This window comes from Momordica charantia (assembly GCF_013281855.1).
Source record: "Momordica charantia cultivar OHB3-1 chromosome 4 unlocalized genomic scaffold, Mcharantia_2.0 BLBB01000004.1, whole genome shotgun sequence".
NCBI lineage: Eukaryota > Viridiplantae > Streptophyta > Magnoliopsida > Cucurbitales > Cucurbitaceae > Momordica > Momordica charantia.
The window spans coordinates 29,338,240-29,358,298 of NW_028275162.1; the positions used below are offsets into that span (position 1 = coordinate 29,338,240).

General features: G+C 36.2%; 4 protein-coding genes across 7 annotated transcripts; 2 read left to right on the forward strand and 2 right to left on the reverse strand.

The window, feature by feature from the left end:
• Window positions 1-88: 88 nt before the first annotated feature.
• On the forward strand, window positions 89-4,248 carry LOC111020230 (S-adenosyl-L-methionine-dependent methyltransferases superfamily protein). Of its 3 annotated transcripts, none has more exons than XM_022296833.2 (3): window positions 89-312; window positions 1,668-2,776; window positions 3,748-4,248. In XM_022296833.2, the coding sequence occupies exons 2-3, from the start codon at window positions 1,686-1,688 to the stop codon at window positions 3,833-3,835; spliced, it is 1,179 nt and encodes a 392-aa protein (XP_022152525.1). In that variant the 5' UTR covers window positions 89-312; window positions 1,668-1,685; the 3' UTR covers window positions 3,836-4,248. The 3 variants fall into 3 exon arrangements, with proteins under 3 accessions (XP_022152525.1, XP_022152527.1, XP_087979599.1); XM_022296835.2 differs by having other exon boundaries at window positions 1,778-2,776; XM_088123473.1 differs by lacking the exon at window positions 89-312 and adding an exon at window positions 838-1,031.
• Window positions 4,249-4,548: 300 nt separating this feature from the next.
• On the reverse strand, window positions 4,549-10,148 carry LOC111020209 (electron carrier/ protein disulfide oxidoreductase). Of its 2 annotated transcripts, XM_022296800.2 has the most exons (8): window positions 10,004-10,148; window positions 9,790-9,895; window positions 7,920-9,375; window positions 6,993-7,048; window positions 6,682-6,915; window positions 6,287-6,578; window positions 5,626-5,822; window positions 4,549-5,088 (listed from the first exon to the last, which is right to left on the reverse strand). In XM_022296800.2, exons 3-8 carry the CDS (start codon window positions 9,300-9,302, stop codon window positions 4,935-4,937), a joined length of 2,316 nt encoding a protein of 771 aa, XP_022152492.1. In that variant the 5' UTR covers window positions 9,303-9,375; window positions 9,790-9,895; window positions 10,004-10,148; the 3' UTR covers window positions 4,549-4,934. The 2 variants fall into 2 exon arrangements, with proteins under 2 accessions (XP_022152492.1, XP_022152493.1); XM_022296801.2 differs by lacking the exon at window positions 10,004-10,148 and having other exon boundaries at window positions 9,790-9,997.
• Window positions 10,149-11,460: 1,312 nt separating this feature from the next.
• Window positions 11,461-13,896, reverse strand: LOC111020158 (Pentatricopeptide repeat (PPR) superfamily protein). Its single transcript, XM_022296730.2, has one exon. The coding sequence runs from the start codon at window positions 13,762-13,764 to the stop codon at window positions 11,890-11,892; it is 1,875 nt and encodes a 624-aa protein (XP_022152422.1). The 5' UTR covers window positions 13,765-13,896; the 3' UTR covers window positions 11,461-11,889.
• Window positions 13,897-15,112: 1,216 nt separating this feature from the next.
• On the forward strand, window positions 15,113-19,691 carry LOC111020242 (uncharacterized protein At4g37920). The gene is made up of 6 exons (XM_022296851.2): window positions 15,113-15,363; window positions 15,869-16,266; window positions 16,806-16,977; window positions 17,820-18,064; window positions 18,605-18,792; window positions 19,334-19,691. The coding sequence occupies exons 1-6, from the start codon at window positions 15,207-15,209 to the stop codon at window positions 19,491-19,493; spliced, it is 1,320 nt and encodes a 439-aa protein (XP_022152543.1). The 5' UTR covers window positions 15,113-15,206; the 3' UTR covers window positions 19,494-19,691.
• The last annotated feature ends 368 nt before the right edge of the window (window positions 19,692-20,059 follow it).

A 20,059-nucleotide genomic window follows, 5' to 3' on the forward strand; every position in this document is an offset into this window, starting at 1 on the left:
AAATGGTCACCAATTTAAATGAAAACGTGATATTATTATATTATTATTATTATTTACAGTTTATTTATAATGAAATTATTAACTGCAACTCTGCAAATGAATGTACAGTGAAGCTAGGGCAGTCTTCTCTCCCTTCACTTCACGACGAAGACCTCAGCGACCGCTTGAAGCTGCCATTGCGACATTGGTGCATTGATTTTCTCTTCTTCTTCTTTCCTTTCGTTTTCTTTCTTTTTCCAATCATCAATTGGATTCCACAATCTCAACCATCCATTTTTTTTTCTCTTCATCTGCACTCCGTATCTGATTTTCGTGAGTTTCCTTCTCCTTCTCTTCGTAGATCTATTTAAATCATGATTGTTTTATTGTGATTTTCTCGATGTTTTTCCTAGTTTAGTTACATATGTTTCAATCGCTTGGATGTTGTTGTTACCCTGCTCTTGGATAGTGAATTTCTTTCTCGTTTTCGCCCCCATGGAAATCTGTGGAGGTTCAATGAAATATGCAATGATCCTTGCTATGATAATACAGCCAAGTAGTCACATGAATGCTGACTGCCGTCCCTCTCCATCATTGACTTGTCCTGATGTCTTGTATTTCTCTATCTGCATATTTTTCCACAAGAAGTAGCCGGCTAGACTGATCGGTTTGGCTTTCCTTCTGGATAAAGACCTATCTGAAGAATGAAATCCTTGATTTTGGAAGGAACTGTTAGGTGTGATTGAAGGAATGTATTAAAAGTGAACAAACGAAATATATATCTTTTTGTTATCAGCCCTGCAAACTACATATCCTTTTGGGTTTTGGTGTCAGTTATCATTCTGTAATCTGTTGCAGGCATAGAATTTCTTGGTGTAACAGAATCCTAAAGAAGGTGTATTTTCTTAAGAACTTAAATTTCCAAATGACCTTTGAAAGAGTGGCAGGGAAGGTCAATGCTCACATATTGAGTCACCCAAAGGACTTGATGGAGTTGGAGCCTATATAATGCCTAATGTTATAATTTGAATGGCAATCATTAAGCCCATGCGGTAACTCTATTGAACACAATTGTGTTACAATTTATTTACTTTTTTTTTTTTAAGTTTTGGAAATGATCAGATATGTGATAACCTGTTGAGCAAATTTTTATAAAGAAAATACAAATTGGAAACCGTTGTACTTGATAAAGACAAAAACGAAGGCCGAAGATTAACCTAATCAAACAGTTAGGGAATGGAGGAAGAGATAGTGTGTGTAAACAGTAAACTTGATGGATGCATGTTAGATAGGAAGAAAAGGAAAACCTAACACACGTGGCTGAACCCAAAGAATTGCAGAAAGATGAAGAAACAAAATCTACTAGCTCTAGATGTTGCAGTAGAGAAACGCATGCATTTTTTATAAATTCTAATTTCTTAGATACACTCTCTAATTGGAGTGCCTTGTATGGGACTTCCAGTAACTATTATTCTACTTGATTAATGTATATTGGGGGTGCTTCTTATGATCACCCATTTGGTAGCTTGGGAGATGTCTTTTCAACCCGCTCTAGGAATGTAACCTTGGGTTGTAACAAGGTGGTTGTGTTTCTTATACATGTTTATGTGTATATATGTATAATAATCTTCTATATAGCGATAGAACTTTGAGAAATTTAGTCCTTAAAGAGCCTTGGTTTCCTGCAGGGTATGTGACTGACTTTTATGCCTCAAGCTTGTAGTCGTGCTTCAAGAGTGAGCAAATTCTTTTACCAAAATAGCAAGATCTTTGATTTATCCTCTGTTGTAATTGGCAGTGGGCATCATTTTAGACTTTTCAGTGCTATGAAAGAAATTAAAGTCAAAGCTGGTTCTAAGTCAGATCCTCATCTGTCAAATGATGAAACAAATGCACAACAATCATCTTGTGCAAATCAGGGATGCTCATCAAACGTGCAGTGCACCCCTGAAATTGAAAAGAAGTATGTGCATCGTGTTTATGATGCCATTGCACCCCATTTTAGTTCCACTCGATTTGCGAAGTGGCCAAAAGTTGCAGCATTCTTATCCTCATTGCCTCTAGGCTCCCTCATCCTGGATGCTGGCTGTGGTAATGGAAAGTACTTGGGTTTTACTCCCAACTGCTTTTTTATAGGATGTGATATTAGTGCTCAACTTATCAAAATTTGTAAAGAAAGGGGGCATGATGTTCTGGTGGCTGATGCAGTAAATCTTCCTTACAGAACTGGTTTTGGCGATGCAGCAATCTCTATAGCTGTATTACATCATCTAAGTACTGAGAACAGGAGGAAGAAAGCAATTGAAGAATTAATACGTGTTGTTAAAAAAGGTGGCCTAGTTTTAATTACAGTGTGGGCTGTTGAACAGGAGGATAAATCTTTATTGACGAAATGGATGCCACTTACAGAGAAGTATGTTGAAGAGTGGGTTGGACCAGGTAGTCCCCGTGTTCGTAGTCCTTCATCATTGGCACTTGAAAGCATTCCTGAAATGAATGAAAATGGTTCAGGTATTCATCTAAGGGATTCCAAGGAGAATTTCACTGGAAGTATGCCAGAAAATAAATCTCTACCATCTCAAAGTGGAGACGAGTTGCCGAGTTGTATTGATGAAAACTTATCAAAGACTGCCCAGCAAGAATATTTTGTACCATGGCACTTACCTTATCATCGTGCAGAAGTCAGCGGCACGTCTGCCAGTGCCCTTGCCAGTGGTTTAGCAAAGAAAGATGATAAAAAGGCTGCTGTTGTGTATAACAGATACTATCATGTTTTCAGTGAAGGCGAGCTTGAAAGGTATTCCTCTCTCTCATATCTATTGTATGGTTTTCATTTTCTGGTCTCCTTTTGCTTATTGGGTACGAGTGAATCACTTGAATAGATCCGGTGCCCTCTTGCATGAGTTCTATAATCTATAATGTAACAAATATCTCTTTACAGATGTGACTGTGCTGTTCTAGATATGTTCCATCTCTCATTTCCTCCCTCTAATACTCAAACATGAGCCATATATTTATGTTTAAACATAGCTGGATGAAAGTTGGACAAAAAGGGAATAATGTAGACATTTTAATATATGTGCAAAAAAAATAAATCATCTTCATAATGCACAAAGCAACAGGGTTGAAAGTAGTCTCGGTGGTAGAAAAGGTTGTTTTTGCACATGGGAGATGGCGCCGGTACTGTTGATTACCCCTTTTAGTCCAAGTTGGAAATATATGGAAAAAGAACATTATACTTTTCCTAGCTTTGACTTATTGTTTCCCTACGAGCAAAATCAATCAGAAATTGCTACCGTGAAAAAGAGATTTTTACAAAAGAGGAAAGGGGAGATAATAAGGCATCCATACCCAAGACAAAAAGGATCTTCACCAATTGGTAGCAATCTAAAAGGGGGCTACAGTATTAAGACCAAAATAAGAAGAAAATAAGGAAAAGTTGAACCTAACCTTTTGGCTGAAAGTTGGCCCTACCAAATTTCCTCTGCTATATTAGATGTTTACTTGGGGGCACCTATTGGAAGTTTGCCTTGTATAATTTGCACGTGGAGTAAATGTTAATATATGTATGCAGTAGCTTCCATTAATGTGTGCTCAGGTGATAATCAATTTTCTATCATTCCATAGTTTGACTTGAAATACCATCAACTTGAAATATAGGGAACTCAGTATACCATACTTCAAGACTTTAACTTATTTCACCTTCCTTTACCCCCCTCGAGATACGTTTCTTACGTAATATTTTGTTCTTTTACTGTTTGGGTGCAGGCTAGTTTCTGGTATGGACAACGCAGTAGTGATCGATCGATTTTATGACAAGTCAAACTGGTGTATAGTTCTTGAGAAAACAGTGTGACCTATGGAATGAGCCCACTGGCCTATATGAAGATGATTCCAACGTGGACGTGCCTGCCAACTCAAATCGTCATTATTTCAAAATGAACTCGCGGTGCTGAAGGTGGTATCCCTTGATGTTTATTGCTCTTGCTATCTCGGATCTGTTCTTGGCCAATCCTGGTTTGGAGATGGAGATCTGCAGGTTCCCTTGAAGAAAATGCATGCACTGTAAGGATTTTGTAATGGTATTGTGATTGATAATGCGCTGGATTTCCCTCTAGCTCAGTTCTAAATTGTTGCATTGAAAAATTTGGCTTCGTTTTAATAAATTATATTTGATTGTCAACGAAGCCTTTGTGCCATCCCATGTAACCTGCTGTTTTTTACTTCGGATTGGTGAATTAGTTCATAATGGCACCATGGTTGCTGCAATTTTCTATGGTTTATTTAATAGAGCGATAATTCAGAAACAAATATTACTTGGAAATTGTTTTTTAAAAGCTGTTTTTGTACTTCATGTATACTCACGATGAACTATTCTTTGAAATAAATTGAATTATTCTTTTAAAATTGAAAATTATCATACTGCAGTATGAGCCCCATTAACATTTATAAATCTTTTCATGCTATTCAATCTCAATTAACAAAAAACTTCATTAGAAATAATTTTCCAAATGAAGTCTAAAATTTTAGTCATGCTGTACGATCCTGCAACGAAGGGTGAACAGCCAATTTGTCTATAAATAATTGTGTATATTGGTTGTATCTTGGTTCAATACAATATGCACATTACACTCAAACGCACAAATACATGGTGAGCAAGCAAACCAGGCACCAACGTATGTTCCAAGGAACTTTTTTGATCTACAAGATATAAGTTTGGCATTACACTCGCCTGCTATAACTATTATGGCTTTGGTTTTACATCATAGCAAAGGCGGGACGGGGAATCTATTACCTTAGCCTGCATGTATCATGATGTGTGATCTGAACCCGAGGGCGAAAGCACCAAAGAAAATACTTGTATATGGTATACCTTTGGGCTACCTATCTTGTATAACTGAAGCAGTATTTTTACACTTTTTGGAGGCAACAATATGTAGTCTGCAAAAGCAGCATTAACAGTTCAAACCCCAATCGTATGTTTGATATAATACCTTCAACTGGTTACTGGCAAGCAATTCAAGCAATGCTTGTGAATCCTCTGGTTTCAAGTAGTTTGATGCATGCTTCATCACTTCTTGCTCATTCTTTCCGAAGTCTGTGCTAAACCTGGGCGGTGATGGAAGTAGAAATAATTTACTAGCAGAGTCAATGTCTTCAAGAAATATAATAACATTCACAATTACTATCACTCTCTATTATCTAGGACTTAATGGTTCAACTTATGGTCGGTCAGGAAACTCTGTCTAGTGCCTCCACAACAGAAATATATGTAAACAGGGTTTCAAATTGTTGGGTGGATCGACAAATTGGCCAACTCTAATGTGTATTGAAAATCACAGCGCATTAAATTAACTTCATCCAGGTTTTCTAGGAGATCCTGGCAGTTTATCTACAAACTGCCAGGATCTCCTACAAATGACTTGTCCAGGAGAGTGCCTTATTCCAAGACGAGTAAACTTAAGAGTAAAATTTTCAAAATTTTCACTATGACCTGATCAAATGTGTCTGTAACTAAGGGAGCAAGTCCACCTAAAAGTAGGCCCCTAAATGAAAAATTCATAAAGTTACGATAGAAACTAAAAATAATAACAAATGTTTGTAAGAAAACAGGAGAAGGTTTCTGCGGAAATGTTTTTGTCTTACCATTTAAGAATCATATTAACTGATGCAACATTGTTATTCAAATCAATGACAAGTCCTCCATCTCTTAAGAAACTTCGGGCTGCTTCCATCAACTCTTGATCTATGTTCCCTGGAGAATAGCATCGAAGAGCAGGTCCAGATCGGGTACCACAGACTAATGCACAATGAATTAAAGGCTCCACATACGGAAGAGAAACCTATAAAATAACAGAAATAATAGTAGTCAGACTATGATGGTAATGAAAACTCAAATTCCGGAAGAAAATAAAATGGGACATACAGCTCATGTTTGCAATTGGCCCAGTTGTAAGATAAACAGGAAGAGAAACTGATAGAAAGCAAGAATTATTCACTTTGAACTTATGATCCATCACTATGACTGTACTTGAGTTAAACAAGTTAAAGCTCTAGCACTCCAAAAGGATACCCAGAAAAATCATGAAACGTTACTTCAATGCAATTGTTCATAAAAGGTAAACTACAACAAAATGTTAACTAAAAAAAGATTCACGCACCTCACACGCAACTCCAACTTTCGTGTACAACCAACGCAAACAATAAAACAAGTAAAATAAGAATCTTTTTACGTCTGATTGCCATATAATTGTGTTCCATTACATCACAAAATAAGCAGTAGAGATAACAAAGGGGCTTATCTTACTTTAGCACGTTTATCTTTTGCACCAAATGGTTTCATGAGGTTGTATGGTGGTCTCTGATTGGCCCTCAAAATTCCATTTTGAATAGCTGAAAGAGAGTATGTGGCCCCTCCAATGACATATTTGAACTCTCCGAACAGTTTCCTTCTTTCCAGCGCTCCAACAGGATGACCACATACCAATATTGCATGGATCGCCATCATATTGTAGAGGTTAATAAAGAAAGCAAGCTTCTCCTCCCGTGCCAAATTTTGTACTTCAACTCTTTGGAGCTCTTCGACAATTCTCAAATACCTGTCAAAATATTGCCGTTAAATCAAGAAACTTGAATGCAGAAAAAATGTGTACAGCAAAACACTTGAATGTGCTTCTATTACAATTTTATTAACGAACTAACCTAGCAAATTCCTCACTCCCATGAATACTTCTGTAATCTACATGTTTTCCATCCTCTGATACATAGGCTTCAAAAACGGCAAAGGACAAAAATCTCAGCCTTGATGCAATATCTGATATGGCCTTGGGCTTCGTCTCAATTATACCTCTTGCAACGTTGTGACATTGAGTTGCCACGACAGGATCATCATCCAAGAAACGGTATAAGTGGCTACCATCTTCAAATAAATTTTCTCTGAAAACAGGATTATTAATCACAAATGCAATGGGTGGCAGCCAAGGATACTGAGAGGAAGAGCTAAGGTAACTTACTCAAGAACATGTTGGAAAAAAAGTTTGCTTGCAAGCTTTCGTCCAAATTCAATAGCCTGATCATTGCACCAAACAATAAATTTACTTAAAAAAAAATTAAGGACACTCGGGGATCACTTAGAGAGCAGAGTTAAGGATTAGAACTTAACACCAAAATGAAGAGCAAAGTTATGCAGTTACTTAACACAAATATTTTTTGTAATCATATATAATTTTAGAAAAAGATAAAATATACACAGTACTGTAGCTACTAGGAAAATATACACTATCCTTATTAGTTATTCTTTGTTCAACAGATAAAAAGAAAAGGTTAGTATTTTAAAGCCCCATCTTCTAATAAGAAAGTTCAAAAGAGAATCAGAACGAAAATCTCCATTCTCCCCATACCTAAGAAGAACTTTCTTTCTATAGAGTACTAAAAGTGTTTAAAAAAAATAGCTCTAATAGATGACCTTGATTGAACAATAGCTCTTCTCTAGCTTGTACCTCTATGTCCTTGAGTTCTAAAAAGATAAATAGCTCTAATAAAGTGTATTACCATTGATCTCATCTAGGAATAAAGGAACAGAAACCAATTTAAATTTAGTATGACACAAGAAGAGAGGAAAGGGGAAAAAACATGGTGGGTCACGCAATGATGAAATGAGACTGACATTAAAGAAAACTCCAATGATAAATTTAATACTAATTAGAATAATATGAATAAATAGACTGTCTAAATGCCAAGAATCTACGGAAATTTTTAAGCTCATAAAATAATATGTCAAGAGGTGCAACATAAGATTTAGAAAGTCCCTCTAGGACAAATTACCATGGCTGGTACCTAGCTGCATTGTGAACTTGAGAGGGATAAATATTGAAATATTGTTATTTTAAAGAGAAGTCTCTTCTTTCTAAAAGACGACAAAGGGACATAGTCAAACTCACCTCTTCCCTTTCCAAATATTGGTCCTCTGATAAGAAATCCACAGCTTCTGAGCCTAGGAAACAGTTGGTGAATCGCCGCATTTTGTAGAACCGGTCCTTAACAACAATAGATTCTTTCATTTTTCGAAAAACCATAGCCAATTCATCAACTGTCCCATTACTGGAGACATCATCTTCACCAGAAAGAGGTGGTAAAGGGGCTTCAAATGATGGTGCTTCAGCTTTCAGATACTCAATTTTCTCATCAAGCTTTCCAGACTCATCCAATTCTTTTAGTTCGTTCAAGCCTCCAATAAGGGTCTCATTAAAAAATACCTTTGGGACGGCAGGAGATCCAGCAAGTTTCTCAAGCTCCAATTTTCTACCCGGGTAAACATCAATATTGATCTCAACGTATCTAAGTCTCTTCCAAAACAAAAATAGTCGAGCCTCTTTGCAATCTTGACAACCTAACCGTGTGTACAGTACAATTCTACCTTTTAATACGATCTCTAAGGTTGGTTCTCCAGAAACTTCCTCCACCTGCTCAGTTTTGATTTGTGCATCAGCATCACGTGATATCTTAATGTAGTTGAGGGGATTCCAAGCAGATCTTTCCGAAGGTTTTTCTGGGATTTCCTTGGCTTCATTTTCTTTATTGGAACTGGAGTCATCCTTACTCTCATCATTAGGACTACTATCCTGACTTTCTTCCTCCCTTTTTCCTGAAAAACGACGTAAAACACTGGAGACTGCAACTACTCCTTTTTCCTTAACAAAGTTTTTTAGTGCCAGTGCCTTGTCAACGACACCTTGGGTCTCTGAATCACTATCTGTGGAACGATTCGACAAACTCCTATTAACTTCAATATCAGGAACCTCAGTCCCATCAAAGACTGGCTCTGGGGCTTTCTCCTCGGCAAGAACTTCTTCAATTGTTTGGTTTGTTCTTGTTTGAGCCTTAGAATCTAAACCTTCACCCTCGTTGTCTGAATCATCTGATGAGGATTCAGATTCTGCATTCTTATCCTCATCTAGCTTTTCATTAGAGTCATCATTTCTAATAACCTGGTCCGACTTTTCAAATTCAGACTTAGACTGGAAATCCAGCTTGGTTTCCACCTCGTGATGCAATTCACCTTGGATGTTCTCCCTCTGGATTTCCACATCGTGATGCAATTCACCTTGGACATTCTCCCTCTCCACCGTTTCATCTTGAGCCTCAGATTTCGAATCGACGTTCTTGTCCTTTGCTATCTCATCACGTCCTTTATCCTCTGCTGGTGTAGTGCTATCCTCGCTAACTGACAAAGGCGGTTCAGTCTCCAATGTAGATTCCCCTACATCTTTCTCTTTAGACAGGCCTTGTTCCTCATCCCTTTTAGTGGTGGGAGAAGTTGCCATCTCTTCCTTTTAGTCTAGTAAATTAAGTGTCTTCTCACTCCCTCTGCACCTTTCAGATTCAACATTCAAGAGCCTGCAAAACAGTTGACAAAATGCAAAATAAAAAACGCACAGAGGTTTATCCAACAATAAACTGTTGGCAGGGAAGAAATCTGTGTAAATGCAACAAAGAGTATTCTATAATTTTCAATTCCGTGCAAAGTACAGAAATAAAGCTTCTCAACATCATAAACATGAGCGCCGTCAACGCCTTGGCGCAAAAATGCGGGATAGTCAAAGTGAATTCCTCTCACTAGAACCATCACTCTCCAGACATAGCAAATTATCAAACTCGTCCACTTCAATTTCCTCGAATCCTCCACCTCCGAATTCAAACATGTAAAATATTCATCGTCGATTTTCCAAACCATCAAACAAACAGCAATAGAAAAAAACAATAAACTGCACACACGATTGATGAGGATGGAAATTCAGAATACTGTAATACCGTCTAGGATGAGAACGAGGAATCCGGCATCCGGAAACAAATCTTTCTCGACGAGAACGGAATGATGAACCTTACAAGATCTGAAGGAGTTTGAATTGGGAAGAAACTGCAGAAACATAGTAAAAATAAGAAGAAATCTATCAAAATCTCGAGGATTGGCGGTTACGGGTGGGAATTAATTGAGGTGAAAGTTTCCTTAGACGTTTTTTTTCACCTTTGAAGTTGAATGAAACCGCCTGAAGAAGTTCGCAAGAAAGAAAAACAAAAAATAATAAAACAAAAAAAAGGAAAAAAAAAAAAAGAAACTGGAGAGAAGCGGGAAGTCCGTGTGCTGAAAATAGAAAAATGGCCTTTCCAAAAAAAAAATATATATATGTATATATATTAATTAATTAAAATTAAAATTAAAAAAATTAAAGGAAAATGGACAAATAAACGGGTTTTCTTCTGACCCCGCCCGCCCGCTAAGCATGTTCCCTTTTTTTTTATAGCGTTGACTAATATAATGTATAGTATAATATTTAAAATCGGAAAAAATCAATTTATACCGCTAAATCATGCAAGTTAAATCAATTAAAACCTTTCACTAATAATTATAGTTGATATAATTATTTTTTTAAAAAAATAACTATATCAACTATTAATAAAAATAATAAAATTGTATTCAATTAAAATATTAAACAACTTATTCATTTATCCAATCTGAATATAGTTCAATTAATCAAGACACTCATCTCCGATCAAAATATCGTAAGTTTGAATTTTCACCAAACATGTTATACGAAAAACAAATTAATTTATTAAAAGTTGGATTACAAATGTAGGGATTTTAATCTTTGACCTCAAGGAAAATAATAGACGGATGATTTATAAGTGATGAATTGAGTGATTGTGTTTCAAATCTCACGATATTAGGTTTGGGGCTAAAAGTTAATCCACCCACGAAATTAACTTTGAAATATTCATACCAACTCCGGAGAGAATTGATATTTTAAAGACATAACAAATCCACTACAATTTAAACTAAAGTTGGAAAGAAACGTTTAAATTATAAGATAAGTACAATAGAAAGCAGAATTGTACCTAACTTTAGTCATAAGTTTAAGTTGGCCAACCCAAGATGTTGACTTGACCTAATTAATCTAAAATCAATCCCTTAAATTTAATTTTACTCCCATTCTTGGTCTATTTTTTATCCTTAATCTGTCTACCAAATCATACCACCTCATTAAAATTTACATACTTGCATTTCCTCTGTTAAAAGTTTAATTTTAGTAGCGGAGGATAAGTATGGTTTAAGTTTTATCATTTAAGAACGTAATTGAAACCTTTTAAAATTGAATTAAACCGATGTATGCTCCAGCCTTAAAAGGACAAAAGTAACTTTTCTGAAAAACAGTAAGAATGAAACTAAAGAAATTTAAGAGATCATAAACAAATTTGAAAAGTGACACCATCACTAGAAACAAAATGGTATATTTAGCAATTTTATTTATGGATGTGTCAGAAAAATAACCCTATTTCCTAAAAGAAGACGAGATTAAATATCAAATAATAGCAGAAAAGTTGCAATCGAGAGGACATTTTGGCGGAAAAAGAAGACAGTTTCAAGATTCATTTTGATTAAAATCACATGGAAAAGCCAGTTAGAAAGATGACTATTCACAGAACTATGCACCAAGATAAAGTATGAATTTACAAAGATTACATTGAACGTTTTTACAATTAACTATTAATCTGGGCTGTAAGGTACGTGTTTTTTTTTTATTAAATATTACATGATAATTAAAGAGGTGGAAATTTGAACCTATAACTAACCTGTAATGAAAAAATACAAATATCTAACTACTTAAACTAACCTCGATTTAGTATACATGAGAAGAAACAGCTTAGGCAGGGAAAAGTTGAGTTTTTATTTCTCCGCTATGCACAATTATGACATTTGGAGTAACAGAAGATCACAGAAATGTGTTCCGTCAAGTCATTGCCATTCTGATCAGAACATCGAGTGAACGAAGTACAAGGCTCTTTGAGATGGCAAGAATCATATAGCATGAATCTTGTCGTTGGTCGAATCTAGATAACCATTCGAGTCGGAGGTCAATGACTGGTTTGCAAGCTATATTCAAGTGATGGCTCTACATCACACTTAGCATCTCCACAGGCTCCATAAACTGTTGCAAGAATGTAGTCATCCACTTCAATACCTTCGGCTTGCATCCGATACATAAGCATCAAAGCCTCTCGGCATAGACCATTCCTTGCGTAACCCAAAATCATGGCCTTCCAAGAAACCAAATTCCTCACCGGCATGCTGTAGAAAACTTGAGATGCTTCGGTTACGTATCCACATTTTGCATACATGTAAATTAATGCACTTCCCACAAAAACATTGGACAATGCAGATGTTTTATTTGCAGAGGAGTGGATCAATCTCCCATGTAGAATGGCTTCCATCTTTGCACACGCTTTTAAAGCCGAAGAATAAGTAAAGGAATTTGGTTCAACTCCTTCCTCTATCATGGTTTTCAGAAACTCGAGAGCCTCGGACTCGTGGCCAAGATGAGCACAGCCAGAAATAATGGCTGTCCAGGAAACCACATCTCTAAGAGGCATCTGCTGAAGAACCATGGAGGCCTTAGGTTGATTCCTACATTTACAGTAGAACCAGACTAGAGTGCTTCCGATGTGTATATTTGTCTGAAAAGAATTTTTCACAATTTGGGCATGAACTTCTCTCCCAGTTAATGACTCCCCAATCGAGCCACAAGCGCGGAGGATACTTACGATGGTTAAGTTATTGGCAGGAATCCTCTGCCTCTTCATCAACCTAAAGAGGTTTATGGCCTCCTCGCCGAGCCCCTCCCGAGCATAGCCAGCTATGATCGACGTCCATGTAACCGTGTTTCTATTCCTCATCCCATTAAATATTTCTCTCGAATCCGCCATATTCCCGCACTTGGCGTACATATCAACCAAGGAAGTCCCAACAAAAACATCATTCTTTATTATTTTCTTAACTATCAAACCATGTAACTGTCTCCCAATCTTCAACTCCTTCTCTTCTCCACAAGCCTTGAGAACACCACATACAGAAAATTCATTAGGTAGAAATCCATCGCTTAGCATATTTGAAAACATCGAAATCGCCTCTCGTCCAAGCCCTTGTTGGGAACAAGAAGTAATCATGGAAGTCCAACAGACAACATCACGCTTTGGCATCTGCTCAAATGCAACGAAAGCACTGGAAATATCTTTACACTGTGCATAAAAGTAAACGATGGCACTGTCTACAATCAAATTTCCCCAATTACCTTTCAAAATAACGCCATGAATTTGCCTCCCAAGCTCAAAATCCAACCTCTTAGCACACAAGTTCAATATGCAAACAAACATCTTCCCATTCGCTTGGACGCCACACTTAATCGAATCATGAAACAACCCTAAAGCTTCTTCAGTCAAATCAGAATCAATATATCCATTAATAATAGCCGTCCAGGTTACAACGCTTCTCATCGGAATTTCGTCGAACACCTTTCTAGCATCAACCAACATCCCGAATATCAAGTAAGAACTAATCAAATTATTCCCAACGTAAATCACTAAACTTGTCAAATGCCGCAAAATAAACGCATGTATCGCCCTCAATTCCTTGACGCTACGACTGGACCGAAGCCAAACGGCAAGCAGATAAGGACTTAAATATCCACTCACCGGCTGATTACTGCAGGATTCGAGATCGGCGGGTTCTTGAGCAGTACGTGTTTCCGTCGAGGAGGTGACCGGCGAAGCCCGGGATGGTTCTTTGGCGGGATGGAACCGAAAATTTGTGGAATTTTTACAACGGCCGATATTTGTGAGCTTCCATCCGGAACAGATTCGTCGTGTGGATGGTGATGTTGGCGGTGGTTGAACGGAGAAACGAGAAGGTGGCTGAGAAATAGTGGCCGTTGAGATGAACGCCGGCGAGAGCATGGCCGGGGTTTGAACTTCCCGCCACGGCCACAATTCGGATTGAAAATTGTAACTTCACTGTGGATAATTTGAAGCAGAGCCGTTGGTCGGGTTGGACTTCCTCGTTGCGGATCGGGGCAAAAAAGGTACCTGCCATTGGATATTTTATAAGAAAATGTTAATTACATTTTAGCCCCATCCTGGAATTCTTCGTTTTTTACATTTTGTCTTTATTTAAAAAAAAAAATCTCATCAAACATTTTATTTAAAAAACAATAACAATGGTAGAAGTTTACTCATTTTCCTTTTTCAAATATGGTAATTTTTTTAAAATTTTCCATGCACCTATTTAAAGGTTTATAGTTCGTTTTATTTCTACCGACATATATCATTATAGAAACTTACTGTTGTTGTAGAATTCTATCATTTGTATAGGTTTATTATAATGCATTTATATGGTTGAGTTATTTTAAATCTGAGTGAATTTCGTTAACATGAGATTAGTTTAACAATAATTGACAAATGTCTCCGACCAATAAGTTATGAGTTCGAATTCCCACCCCTATCTATCGCCCTAAAAAAATCCTAATGAAATTCAAATGATTTTTGTTTGTTTCTTTTCACAAAAATTATTTGAAATATTAGACAGTTTTAAAATCGTGGTTTACAATATTAAATTATTTGAGCTTAGTTGAAGTGTTAGTGATAATTTAATTGTCTTCCTAGGTGATTTGAGTTGAGTTTTTTTTCCTTCTTTTTTCTTTTGTTCTCTTTCTAAATATGCAAATGCAATCCAGATTTTATTTATAATTTGGGTTAAATTTTAAAAAATATCTATGAATTTTTTTTATCTAGAGAGTATCTATATCATTCCAAAAGTTTCAATAATACCTTAACTTTTTAATAAACACGTTTCATCATTGGAACAAACATCTAATAATATTTTGAATGAAAAATTGACATTACCGAATATGTGTGTATAAACTCTTAAAAAATTTCATCTATTTTACTTAATTTTGTCATTAAAAGTCTTTATTCTTGCACTTCTAGTAGAGTTCATTTCTCCATTATCTAATCCATTTTCCCAATCTTGTAATATCTTCTTCCACATTCCCACTTTTCTAGACTCAATTGAAGCAAGTTCGCATCGTTTCATATTACATCTTGTTATCTTTTCGATCTAAATACTTATAAAAAAAAAAGGAAAAAACTTTTCGCTCCAAATATCAGTAGAGGTTTGCTTAAGTCCGGAGCTTGAAACCTCACGGCTATACGTTTTTGTATTAAAAGAAATGCTTATTTGGCCATACTTAGTTTTCTTTTTTTTTTCCTTTTTTTTTTCAATGCTTTTTAAAGTTTACAACACACCTAGCTTACGCAATTCCCTTTTAAACCCTAACAAAATCCCGCGGGAGAGAAGGCAGAAGGGAAGTGGGGGTGCTTGTTCTGCTTCAACCTTCGAGATGGAGCTGCATTCCGCAACTCTCCAGACCTCTCTCTCTTTCCCTGTCAGAAGGAGAACTCTTGCTCATGCTGACGCCTCCGCCGCGTGCTCTCCCTCATCGTCCTCGCTTTCAAGAATTCCAGCTCGAAACTCTTCTATGGGTTCAAAAAGTAGAGGTAAGTAACTCTGAACTTTGTTAAGTTTCTGATGAGTTGCGAAGATAAGACCATGAGATTGAAACCACTGTATTCCTCAGCACTTATTGCTCCACGTTTTCAACTTCTGTTCCTGGCTGTTGAGAGGGGCACGTCGAGGGAAAGGATGGAGTTTTTTATTCCGTGCATTTCTCGCATTCTATTCATCATATGACTGAATTCTGCACGACTTAGAAAATGGTCCTTATGAAATATTTGAAAGGAAAATCGGAAATTGGAAATTCGACCATAAAAAGTTTATGTGTATATATAAATCCGATCACAGTGCTTGCTCGGACACTCGCGAATACAAAGAGAAAAGTCAACCATAGAAACTATATATATGTACAACTATGTGTTGGTTTAGATGCGGAATATCTGTTCAATACTATAGAAAATACTATTTTTTTTTTGTTCCTCTCGGAAAGCTTGTAACATGTTGTTCAATAACATGTAATGAAGTGTTATGAATTTTTTTGATTACCAGGGTTCCTATCGCTGGTTTGTCAGGTTAGACCGAAAAAATCTTCCTTTTCTGCGGTTGTCAGAGGGGATAGTGCAGTACCAAATGATTGTAGTTCAGAAAATCTCAATTCTTCGAACCGCACTCTGATCCACAATGGACCAGTAGGAAATGTTCAAAATGCAGAAGATGGCGTTGAATGCTTGGATCAGCATAAAATGACCGAAGTGTGTGACAAACTCATTGGAGTCTTCTTGATTGACAAGCCAACTCCAACAGATTGGAGACGGTTAATCGCTTTCAGCAAGGAATGGGACAATATTCGGCCCCATTTCTTTAGCAGGTGCCAAGATCGAGCTGCCACTGAGGACGATCCTGGAATGAAGCATAAGCTACTCCGGCTAGGAAGAAAGCTGAAAGAGGTCAGCCTTGGGATAAAAAAAAATTAACTTGTTAACGGACTTTTTTTTTTTTGGTAAGAAACAAAAATTTCAGTGATGATATGAAATATACAAAAGGCTACATGGACAAGTTACAAGAACACCTTCTAATTAGAGATTAGGTCGCTTAGTTTGTAACTATTGAAAGGGGGCTTGTTAAAGAACTTGTTCTATAAAATAATTTATTCCGCAAATAAGAATAGTGGAAACTAACACTTCGGATGCAAATAAGGTTAATAATCAGCTGGAATAGCAAACATATTATTAAGTAAATGAAATTGGTTTCTTGTAAAGGATTTTTTTTGTTTTTTGTTTTTTGTTTTTTTTTTTGTTTTTATAAGAAACTTATCTTGTAAAGGAAAAAATGTTATTAGCTATTCTATTGTTGTAAAACCACAGACCTGTTGCTGAGGGAAGAATTAAGATGAATTGTTGATGGTACGTGATTATTTTATTAGACACGTTGTTGGAGTATGTGAGTTGTTAATCATACTCTTCTTTTTTCTTTAAAATTTTCACAGATTGATGAGGATGTGCAGAGGCATAATGAACTTCTTGAAGTGGTCAGAGCCGCAGCACCATCAGAACTTGGTGAAATTGTTTCCAGGCGTCGTAAAGATTTTACGAAAGAATTCTTTGTGCATCTTCACACAGTGGCTGAATCTTATTACGATGATCCGACTGAGCAAAATGGTAATGCTGCATACTTTTCAGTCAGCAAAATACTTCTGTTCTTGTTGATAGTAATGAATAAATAGCTACCTAAGTGTTTGAGGTAGCGTAATTTAGGAAGCAAATATCTGTTTTATGCTAAACAAAGAATGATTATGACTCTAAGCAGGAGGGTCAATGGATTGGGATGGATTAAGGAACTAACTAGCATACGTATGTAGAGAAATATTTGCTCCCACGGTGTGGTCCTTATAGTGGAAATTTTAACCTAAAACCCTTGACATCTCCCCAGCTAACTTTGGGGCACACAAAGTGTTTTTGTTAGTAGGGCGTGCCCTATACCATGAATGTAATGAAAGGTTTTTGCTAGAAACGTTAGTCAGTAGGAGAGCTATCTCTCTAAACAATCCGGCCAAAAACTGATCCATTTGGCATAAAAGGCATTTTACTATGATATGGCCCATTGGATCAGTTTTTTGTTTCCTATCCTACTAAGAATTAATTAAATTTAAATTATGAAGTGTATTATTTGGATAATCATTGTTATGGCTATAATTTGGGATGGGTGGTTGAGAAGGAATAGATGTACCTTTTAGGATGATAAAAGTGGTATCAAAGGTATTATGAACCCAGAGGAATTCAAGAACATCCCTCTTTCTTGGGATTTTAACAAGTGGCTGGGTCATTTATATAATTAGTTCCTTTCCCTCAAAAGTTTATTGGGATCTCCTCTTTGTTTTTAAGTTTTTGAATGATCTCTTCTCTTTTCAGTGAACGTCTTTTTTTCCTTATATACATATGTAAGATATGGTATTGACATGGATGAAGTGATATTTTTTTCCCCTTATATTCTGATTGGTAAGCTTTGGCAAAGCTTGGGAACTCCTGCCTGGCTGCGGTACAGACATACGATGCTGCAACTGAAAACATTGAAGCACTAAATGCTGCAGAGTTGAAATTCCAGGATATCATTAATTCTCCAACTGTAGATGCTGCTTGCAGAAAGATAGACAGTTTGGCGGAGAAAAACCAACTTGATTCTGCATTGGTATTGATGATTACAAAAGCTTGGTCGGCTGCAAAGGAGTCGAACATGATGAAAGATGAGGTAATGCGCTTGCTATCCTTGCAATTTGCTGTTGATGCAAACATGTGGTTTTATGGTCTTATATGTATAATCTGGCTGGTTGGCATTAACTGAATTCTGACCATTCAAGAAATTCCAATGATGGTGCTAAGTAAGTAATTACTGAAGCTTACAACAACGCATCAAATACTGTTTTCTGTTTGAATGAAATGATTAAAGCTTATGATGATTCGACATACTTGGATGATTGGATGTATGATAGAAAATTTAAAAACTAGACTTTGAAAACCTATATTGAACAATTGTTAAGAGAGAGAGATTTTAAGCTTGCATCAAACAGTTATTAGAAGTTATTAGAGGGCAGTTACATTGTGATGGCCTCATTGAATAACTTTTCCATCCTTGAGACATCCGACTGAAAAAATACCAACTCTTGATTTCATTAGTTTCTATGTTGGGTCGTATGAGCTTATGGAGAAGGCGGCATGTTTAATTGATGTAACAATGTGGCGTAATGAGTTTTTTATGGCAAAAGTGTTGATGTTGTTTTTTGTTCCTCAGGTGAAAGACATACTATACCACTTGTACGTGACTGCAAGCGGTAACCTTCAAAGATTAATGCCAAAAGAAATTAGGATTTTGAAGTATCTTCTCACAATTGAGGATCCTGAGGAGAGGCTAAGTGGTCTGAAGGATGCATTTACACCTGGAGAAGAACTTGAAGGACAAGATGTGGACTGCTTATACACGTATGCTTTCAAACTTTTTAGAATATATTGAAATTTAAATAAACTATAATACTAATCTATTAGCTTAAACCAAAAATAGTGATTCAATATTGCATCAGAGTTCAAACTTTTGCAGAACTTTTTCCTCCTCGATAATATGATAGTCTATCTTATTGGGTATTGTTCTTCTTTTGAGCTCGCATGTGGGGAAAAACTAAGAGTATGTTAAAAGGTTAGACTATAGTCTAACCTTTTAGCAGCTATTCAGCACTGTTTGAGAGTGATTTTGGATACCTGCCAAAATCACTCTCAAACATAAGCTTAATGCTATTACGCTCCTGTTTTATAGATCTCCCAATCCTTCGATGTTCATCCTGTTAAGAGTATGGATACCACCTGACTTTACAGTTTACACACACAATCAGACCAAAGTCACTGGATGAATAAAAATGTTGGCATTCAATTAGTTATATTGTTTTGGTCTATTATGCAAAATGTTTTTTCAGGCCTTGCTTTTGTTTTATTTTATTTTATTAGGGTTTCTTTTCTTGAACAAATTTAGGACCCCAGAGAAGCTTCGCACGTGGATAAAGACAGTATTGGATGCTTATCATTTCAGTAGGGAAGGCACCCTCATAAAGGAAGCCAGAGACCTTATGAATCCAAAGGTCATTGTTAAACTTGAGGAATTGAAGCATCTGGTTGAGAAAAAATTTATGTGAGCTAAACATCACTATTATTGCACACTGATTCAGAAGGATTTGGCAGTTAGGTATCAATTTCTGTCTTAAGTTATGCGTCAGAAGTTGTATAGTGGATTTTTCCTTTGTTGTATAACAAAATGAATGTGAATAATGGCAATGATATGTATTTAAATTAATTTATTTTCTTCCGAGAATCGAGCATAGTTCGAGTGACTAGATATTTTGTACCTTTTTTCACCGTTTTTATTTGCCATGTAATATTTTTTCTAAGAAAAATGTTTTTCTTGTGCCATTGGCTTATTTTGATTTATCTATTGTATGAAACTTGCCATATTGTTAGGCTTTACTTATGGATGTAAGTGCATATTTTGTATTAATAATAAGATGGAGCTAACATGACATGATAGAAAATCAATGAAAAATTGGAAATAATCCGCTTACAGTTCAATAATATATTTTGTTTTATAATACTGTGAAGTACGTGGATTTGAATAACTGAAAAATGAGTGTATATCATTTGTAGCCAAGCGATGTTTATATTGGCTATTCTATAATGAATTTTCATGTTTAATAGAATAATGTTA

Coding starts and splice junctions, on each gene's coding strand:
- LOC111020230 (XM_022296833.2), top strand. CDS start 1,686: ATGCCTCAAGCTTGTAGTCGTGCTTCAAGAGTGAGCAAATTCTTTTAC. Junction 2,777..3,747: donor AGTGAAGGCGAGCTTGAAAG/GTATTCCTCTCT, acceptor GTTTGGGTGCAG/GCTAGTTTCTGGTATGGACA.
- LOC111020209 (XM_022296800.2), bottom strand. CDS start 9,302: ATGGCAACTTCTCCCACCACTAAAAGGGATGAGGAACAAGGCCTGTCT. Junction 6,916..6,992: donor TTTTTCCAACATGTTCTTGA/GTAAGTTACCTT, acceptor TCCTGTTTTCAG/AGAAAATTTATTTGAAGATG. Junction 5,823..6,286: donor CAAAAGATAAACGTGCTAAA/GTAAGATAAGCC, acceptor GTTATTTTATAG/GTTTCTCTTCCGTATGTGGA.
- LOC111020158 (XM_022296730.2), bottom strand. CDS start 13,764: ATGCTCTCGCCGGCGTTCATCTCAACGGCCACTATTTCTCAGCCACCT.
- LOC111020242 (XM_022296851.2), top strand. CDS start 15,207: ATGGAGCTGCATTCCGCAACTCTCCAGACCTCTCTCTCTTTCCCTGTC. Junction 15,364..15,868: donor TATGGGTTCAAAAAGTAGAG/GTAAGTAACTCT, acceptor TTTGATTACCAG/GGTTCCTATCGCTGGTTTGT. Junction 16,978..17,819: donor TGATCCGACTGAGCAAAATG/GTAATGCTGCAT, acceptor CTGATTGGTAAG/CTTTGGCAAAGCTTGGGAAC.